Below are 9079 nucleotides of genomic sequence, written 5' to 3'. Positions count from 1 at the left end.
ATATACAGTCCTGTTATTCTGGGGTGTTATACACAGTCCTGTTATTCTGGGGTGTTATACACAGTCCTGTTATTCTGGGGTGTTATATACAGTCCTGTTATTCTGGGGTGTTATATACAGTCCTGTTATTCTGGGGTGTTATATACAGTCCTTATATTCTGGGGTGTTATATACAGTCCTGTTATTCTGGGGTGTTATATACAGTCCTGTTATTCTGGGGTGTTATATACAGTCCTGTTATTCTGGGATGTTATATACAGTCCTGTTATTCTGGGGTGTTATATACAGTCCTGTTATTCTGGGGTGTTATATACAGTCCTGTTATTCTGGGGTGTTATATACAGTCCTGTTATTCTGGGGTGTTATATACAGTCCTGTTATTCTGGGGAGTTATATACAGTCCTGTTATTCTGGGGTGTTATATACAGTCCTGTTATTCTGGGGTGTTATATACAGTCCTGTTATTCTGGGGTGTTATATACAGTCCTGTTATTCTGGGATGTTATATACAGTCCTGTTATTCTGGGGTGTTATATACAGTCCTGTTATTCTGGGGTGTTATATACAGTCCTGTTATTCTGGGGTGTTATATACAGTCCTGTTATTCTGGGGTGTTATATACAGTCCTGTTATTCTGGGGTGTTACATACAGTCCTGTTATTCTGGTTGCTTGTAGCGGTCATGTAAGTGTTTAGTAACATGTATTGTCTGCACATGTAGAAGTTGTTAGGAGACAGTTTGACGTTGTGTTGTGCATTCCTGTAGTTTCCACTCCTTATTCCTTTACATGGAGTGTTTTTGGTATAATGAGGTTTTCATGGAAACCTTTTTCTACATACACAAAGTCCTGTATATATAGAGGAGGAGGAGGCTGCCGGTCAGACATCACTGCGCTCACAATGGCAGCGTACACGAGCCTCCTCCTGGTGATCGCCCTCTGTGCCGCCACAGGTAAGACCCTGCAGGATGGGTGCACTGCTAGAATGATGGGGGATGTAGTGCTGTGTGCACTGTATACCGGATTAGATACACAGCTCAGCAGACAGTATCACACAGGATAGGATTAGATACACAGCTCAGCAGACAGTATCACACAGGATAGGATTAGATACACAGTTCAGCAGACAGTATCACACATGGTTGGATTAGATACACAGCTCAGCAGTCAGTATCACACATGATAGGATTAGATACACAGCTCAGCAGACAATATCACACAGGATAGGATTAGATACACAGTTCAGCAGACAGTATCACACATGATAGGATTAGATACACAGTTCAACAGACAGTATCACACAGGATAGGATTAGATACACAGCTCAGCAGACAGTATCACACAGGATAGGATTAGATACACAGTTCAGCAGACAGTATCACACATGATAGGATTAGATACACAGCTCAGCAGTCAGTATCACACAGGATAGGATTAGATACACAGCTCAGCAGGCAGTATCACACAGGATAGGATTAGATACACAGCTCAGCAGACAGTATCACACAGGATAGGATTAGATACACAGCTCAGCAGACAGTATCACACATGATAGGATTAGATACACAGCTCAGCAGACAGTATCACACAGGATAGGATTAGATACACAGCTCAGCAGACAGTATCACATAGGATAGGATTAGATACACAGCTCAGCAGACTGTATCACACAGGATAGGATTAGATACACAGCTCAGCAGACAGTATCACACATGATAGGATTGGATACACAGCTCAGCAGACAGTATCACACAGGATAGGATTAGATACACAGCTCAGCAGACAGTATCACACATGATAGGATTGGATACACAGTTCAACAGACAGTATCACACAGGATAGGATTAGATACACAGCTCAGCAGACAGTATCACACAGGATAGGATTAGATACACAGTTCAGCAGACAGTATCACACATGGTTGGATTAGATACACAGCTCAGCAGTCAGTATCACACATGATAGGATTGGATACACAGCTCAGCAGACAATATCACACAGGATAGGATTAGATACACAGTTCAGCAGACAGTATCACACATGATAGGATTAGATACACAGTTCAACAGACAGTATCACACAGGATAGGATTAGATACACAGCTCAGCAGACAGTATCACACAGGATAGGATTAGATACACAGCTCAGCAGATAGTATCACACATGATAGGATTAGATACACAGCTCAGCAGTCAGTATCACACAGGATAGGATTAGATACACAGCTCAGCAGACAGTATCACACAGGATAGGATTAGATACACAGCTCAGCAGACAGTATCACACATGATAGGATTAGATACACAGCTCAGCTGACAGTATCACACAGGATAGGATTAGATACACAGCTCAGCAGACAGTATCACACAGGATAGGATTAGATACACAGCTCAGCAGACAGTGTCACACAGGATAGGATTAGATACACAGCTCAGCAGACAGTGTCACACATGATAGGATTAGATACACAGCTCAGCACTCAGATACTCATTGGTATGTAATCTGTATCCTCTCTCCTCTTGCCCGCAGTTTACAGTCTACGATGTTACACCTGTGAGTTAGAATCTAGCAACTCCAATTGCCTGACGGAGACTAACTGCACAAGCAGCGCAACGTCCTGTCTGACATCAGTGGGATCCGGCTCAGCTGGTGAGTTCAGAATCTCAGTTTTGTCACTATGGGGCCCCTGAGTGGCCCTCATTCAGCTACGGTTCGGCTTCTGACTCCATTGACTGCACATATTTAATCATATCATGCAATCTTGGTAATGACAGGTAGTCACAGCCCCACCTCTTTTAATAACAACACTGTATGGTCACATGACTAGTGCCGGTCAGATTATCACATTTCTGTTTTCTCCACTGCAGGTGGGGTCTCGGCCACCGCCATCATTAAGAGGTGTGCAGTGTCCTGCACTCCTCTTACCACTACCATATCTGGTGTCACCGCCACTGTCACCTGCTGCTCCACCGACCTGTGTAACTACAGCACCAGCATCAAGTCCAGCTATGCCGCCATCATCCTGGCGCTGGGATCCATCCTGACAGTCCTGAAGAGCTCAGTCCTGTAACCTCAGCTATTGCTATGGGAATAAAATCTTTAATTTGGTATCTCTGCTTGCTGTTACTGAATGGAAACCTCCCTGTTTGTATCAATAAACTGAATTCTCACACAGATCTAATGCTTCTCACCCCTGAGGGTTTGTTTCAGTTGTATCCAGTCCAGACAATCCTCTGAGGTAACAGACTGATACATTGTAAGGGCTCATGCACACAACCGCTGTTGTTTTGCGGTCTGTTTTTCACGGATCCGTTGTTCCGTATCTGAGTTATTTTTTCTCTTATTCAAGTCCTCTTCCATTCCGTTATTCCACAAAACATATCCGTTTGGTTTCCGTATGAGATCAGTTTTTTGCGGATCGGAAACGGAAACAGTAACTTATTAATCACCAAACGCATGAGCAATATGGGCTGGGCATAGCATTTCTACAGTATGGATCCGCAAAATACGGATGACATATGGATGTGTTCCGTGTGCGCTCCGTATTTTTGCGGACCCATTGACTTGAATGGGGCCTCGGACCGTGATTTGCGAACAATAATAGGACATGCACTACTTTTTAGCGGAACGGAAATACGAAAAACGGAATGCACACGGAGTACCTTCCGTTGTTTTTGCGGACCCATTCAAGTGAATGGTTCCGCACACGGTCTGCAAAAAAAACGGAACGGAAGAGAAAAGAAAATACATTCGTGTGCATGAGCCCTAACTGTCAAGACAGTTGCTGATGTGTTTAGCTCACAAATGACACAATTGTAACAAACCCTCTGCTGTGTGAACAGGACCTGGTCAAGAAATATGTCCAAGAGATGACATGTGGAGCCCATACAGTAGTAAAAAGATGGGGGGCGGAAAGCCTTTACCAGTCCAGGGAGGGGACCCCTACACACACATGAGGGGGCTCATTTCTGAAAAGTGCAGAATGTCACTGAAAGTCATTTTCATACAGAGGTCGACTCTTCTCAGCCATTACTGACCCTACAGTGGTTTCACCCAGTTTTCCATAGATCTGAATGCTTGCTCTCCCTCCCTCCCTGCTGCTTAGTTTATATGTCAGTCTTTACTGCACTTCTGTCATGCTATTCATGTACCAGAAAACTCAGGATTTAGAAAGCTGTAGGTTTATGGAATATTGTTGCACTCCCGTAAACTGCAAATACCAGGATTACTGTTATGAGTAGAAATATAATATGCCAAAGCATATGTTGCGGCCACGATCAATGCTGCGGTTGTTTGCAGGAGGTGTCAGGGATTACAGCGAGGCAGCGGGAGACGATGTGATCGTGTTTGTCAGGTAAATAATGGCGCAGCTCTTGTCACTGATACTCGGATAACTGAACCTCAAATCAATCGCCAAACAGGAGAAACCATGAACAGGCGGAGAAGAATATGCCTGATATGATACTGAAGGATGAATCATTGCAACCTGGGCAGATCTCAGCTTCAGGACTCTAAGAAAGCTGGGTGTAAAACAACATGGTGTAAGAGGGTGCACCACATGTGTCACACTCGCCCTTTGGTCAATTGTATAATGTTTTTCCATGCATAGAATGTAAGCCTGCAATATTAACTGTTGCCACTAGATGGCTCTGCAGAAGCATAATCCAAATAAATAGAGGCTGTAAGCAGGAAGTGGGTCAGTGTGTGGCTGAGACCACTAGAGGAAGAAGTCTGCGGTGCTGAGGTGAACAGAGAGCTAGCACGGAGGGGTGCCTGAGGTAAGGGCCTGACAACGGAGGAGCCGACAGAGAGAAGTGATAAAGTGAGCCCTGGAGAGAGGTGCTTGTAGATGTTGAGAGATGATGGTGCAGATAATGACAGTGAATTTTGCTAAGTAAACATTGATGATTTTGGCATCAGTTGCGGTTATCTGGGCCACTATGTACCTAGGTTTCAATCAGTTCTAGAGCAGAAGTCTATGGTGCACAGAGATTGTGCAATGTCTAGGGCTTTATTTGCCATGAGAAACTTGAGTGTTCATGTATGTATGTAGTGGGTGTGCATACCTCCCAACCTTCCGGGATCCTGCAGGATTTCAGTGGCTGTCCCTAAGTCCCGGAACTGCTGAGGTATATCCCGTTGTCAGCTGTCTCTGTGTCCATAGGACGCAGAGACAACAGATTGTAATGGTGAAGCAGAAAGCCTTCCATTCAGCAGCCGGCTCTCCACAGCTGCACGATGACCTCAGTCATGAGCTTTGATCGTCGGAGGAACCAGGTGAGAATTTACTGTTTTGTTTCTGCTTTTTTACTTCCTCTGAAGAGGGCACATATCTGGACATAACTACTGCGAGGGGCACATATCTGGACATAACTACTGTTAGGACATAACTACTGCGAGGGGCACATATCTGGACATAAGTACTGTGAGGGGCACATATCTGGACATAACTACTGTGAGAAGCACATATCTGGAAATAACTACTGTGACAAGCACATATCTGGACATAACTACTGTGAGGGGGCATATTTCTGGCCATAACTACTGTGAGGGGCACATATCTGGCCATAACTACTGTGAGGGGCACATATCTGGCCATAACTACTGTGAGGGGCACATATCTGGACATAACTACTGTGAGAAGCACATATCTGACATACGGTAGCTACTGTGAGGGGCACATATCTGGGCATAACTACAGTGAGGGGCACATATCTGGACATAACTACTGTGAGGGGCACATATCTGGATATAACTACTGTGAGGGGGCATATATCTGGACATAACTACTGTGAGGGGCACATATCTGGACATAACTACAGTGAGGGGCACATATCTCGACATAACTACTGTTAGGGGCACATATCTGGACATAACTACTGTGAGGGGCACATATCTGGACATAACTACTGTGAGGAGCACATATCTGGACATAACTACTGTGAGGGGGCATATATCTGGGCATAACTACTGTGAGGGGAACATATCTGGACATAACTACTGTGAGGGGCACATATCTGGACATAACTACTGTGAGGGGCACATATCTGGCCATAACTACTGTGAGGGGGCATATATCTGGACATAACTACTGTGAGGGGCACATATCTGGACATGACTACTGTGAGGGGGCATATATCTGGCCATAACTACTGTGAGGGGGCACATATCTGGACATAACTACTGTGAGGGGCACATATCTGGACATAACTACTGTGAGGAGGCACATATCTGGACATACGGTAACTACTGTGAGGGGAACATATCTGGGCATAACTACAGTGAGTGGCACATATCTGGACATAACTACTGTGAGGGGCACATATCTGGACATAACTACTGTGAGGGGCACATATCTGGAGATAACTACTGTGAGGAGGCACATATCTGGACATACGGTAACTACTGTGAGGGGCAAATATCTGGGCATAACTACAGTGAGGGGCACATATCTGGACATAACTACTGTGAGGGGCACATATCTGGACATACGGTAACTACTGTGAGGGGCACATATCTGGACATAACTAAAGTAAGGGGCACATATCTGGGCATAACTACAGTGAGGGGGCATATATCTGGACATAACTACTGTGAGGGGCACATATCTGGCCATAACTACTGTGAGGGGGCATATATCTGGCCATAACTAAAGTGAGGGGCACATATCTGGGCATAACTACAGTGAGGGGGCATATATCTGGACATAACTACTGTGAGGGGCACATATCTGGCCATAACTACTGTGAGGGGGCATATATCTGGTCATAACTACTGTGAGGGGCACATATCTGGACATGACTACTGTGAGGGGGCATATATCTGGCCATAACTACTGTGAGGGGGCACATATCTGGGCATAACTACTGTGAGGGACACATATCTGGACATAACTACTGTGAGGAGGCACATATCTGGACATACGGTAACTACTGTGAGGGGCACATATCTGGCCATAACTACAGTGAGGAGGCATATATCTGGCCATAACTACTGTGAGGGTCACATATCTGGACATACGGTAACTACTGTGAGGGGCACATATCTGGACACAACTACTGTGAAGAGGCACATATCTGGACATACGGTAACTACTGTGAGGGGCACATATCTGGGCATAACTACAGTGAGGGGCACATATCTGGACATAACTACTGTGAGGGGCACATATCTGGACATACGGTAACTACTGTGAGGGGCAAATATCTAGACATAACTACAGTGAGGGGCACATATCTGGACATAACTACTGTGAGGGGCACATATCTGGACATACGGTAACTACTGTGAGGGGCACATATCTGGGCATAACTAAAGTGAAGGGCACATATCTGGGCATAACTACTGTGAAGAGGCCCATATCTGGACATAACTACTGTGAAGAGGCACATATCTGGACATACGGTAACTACTGTGAGGGGCACATATCTGGACATACGGTAACTACTGTGAGGGGCACATATCTGGCCATAACTACTGTGAGGGGGCATATATCTGGACATAACTACTGTGAGGGGCACATATCTAGACATAACTACTGTGAGGAGGCATATATCTGGCCATAACTACTAGGAGGGGGCACATATCTGGCCATAACTACTGTGAGGGGCACATATCTGGACATAACTACTGTGAGGGGCACATATCTGGACATAACTACTGTGAGGAGGCATATATCTGGACATAACTACTGTGAGGGGGCATATATCTGGCCATAACTAAAGTGAGGGGCACATATCTGGGCATAACTACAGTGAGGGGGCATATATCTGGACATAACTACTGTGAGGGGCACATATCTGGCCATAACTACTGTGAGGGGGCATATATCTGGTCATAACTACTGTGAGGGGCACATATCTGGACATGACTACTGTGAGGGGGCATATATCTGGCCATAACTACTGTGAGGGGGCACATATCTGGGCATAACTACTGTGAGGGACACATATCTGGACATAACTACTGTGAGGAGGCACATATCTGGACATACGGTAACTACTGTGAGGGGCACATATCTGGACATAACTACTGTGAGAAGGCATATATCTGGCCATAACTACTGTGAGGAAGCACATATCTGGACATACGGTAACTACTGTGAGGGGCACATATCTGGACATAACTACTGTGAAGAGGCACATATCTGGACATACGGTAACTACTGTGAGGTGCACATATCTGGCCATAACTACTGTGAGGAGGCATATATCTGGCCATAACTACTGTGAGGGTCACATATCTGGACATACGGTAACTACTGTGAGGGGCACATATCTGGACATAACTACTGTGAAGAGGCACATATCTGGACATACGGTAACTACTGTGAGGGGCACATATCTGGGCATAACTACAGTGAGGGGCACATATCTGGACATAACTACTGTGAAGAGGCACATATCTGGACATAGGGTAACTACTGTGAGGGGCACATATCTGGGCATAAATACAGTGAGGGGCACATATCTGGACATACAGTAACTACTGTGAGGGGCACATATCTGGGCATAAGTACTGTGAGGGGCACATATCTGGACATAACTACTGTGAAGAGGCACATATCTGGACATACGGTAAATACTGTGAGGGGCACATATCTGGACATACGGTAACTACTGTGAGGGGCAAATATCTGGACATAACTACAGTGAGGGGCACATATCTGGACATAACTACTGTGAGGGGCACATATCTGGACATACGGTAACTACTGTGAGGGGCACATATCTGGACATAACTACTGTGAAGAGGCACATATCTGGACATACGGTAACTACTGTGAGGGGCACATATCTGGGCATAACTAAAGTGAGGGGCACATATCTGGGCATAACTACAGTGAGGAGCCCATATCTGGACATAACTACTGTGAGGGGCACATATCTGGACATACGGTAACTACTGTGAGGGGCACATATCTGGACATACGGTAACTACTGTGAGGGGCACATATCTGGCCATAACTACTGTGAGGGGGCATATATCTGGACATAACTACTGTGAGGGGCACATATCTGGACATAACTACTGTGAGGAGGCATATATCTGGCCATAACTACTGTGAGGGGGCACATATCT

The 9079-nt window shown here is 45.3% G+C and overlaps 1 protein-coding gene across 1 annotated transcript; it reads left to right on the top strand.

The window, feature by feature from the left end:
* The first annotated feature begins 883 nt into the window (after nt 1–883).
* On the top strand, nt 884–5259 carry LOC121001686 (ly6/PLAUR domain-containing protein 2-like). The gene is made up of 4 exons (XM_040432864.1): nt 884–951; nt 2528–2647; nt 2866–3064; nt 5163–5259. Exons 1-4 carry the CDS (start codon nt 900–902, stop codon nt 5257–5259), a joined length of 468 nt encoding a protein of 155 aa, XP_040288798.1. The 5' UTR covers nt 884–899.
* Nucleotides 5260–9079: the final 3820 nt, after the last annotated feature.

This window comes from Bufo bufo, chromosome 5 (assembly GCF_905171765.1).
Source record: "Bufo bufo chromosome 5, aBufBuf1.1, whole genome shotgun sequence".
Lineage (NCBI taxonomy): Eukaryota > Metazoa > Chordata > Amphibia > Anura > Bufonidae > Bufo > Bufo bufo.
Note: the sequence above shows the minus strand (reverse complement) of the source record. Positions and strands in the feature narration are given on the sequence as shown.

What these genes read in the sequence shown, in the direction of transcription:
- LOC121001686 (XM_040432864.1), top strand. Translation starts at nt 900, where the DNA reads ATGGCAGCGTACACGAGCCTCCTCCTGGTGATCGCCCTCTGTGCCGCC. An exon ending in CGCCCTCTGTGCCGCCACAG is followed by an intron (nt 952 to 2,527) that starts GTAAGACCCTGC and finishes TCTTGCCCGCAG; the next exon opens with TTTACAGTCTACGATGTTAC. An exon ending in AGTGGGATCCGGCTCAGCTG is followed by an intron (nt 2,648 to 2,865) that starts GTGAGTTCAGAA and finishes TCTCCACTGCAG; the next exon opens with GTGGGGTCTCGGCCACCGCC.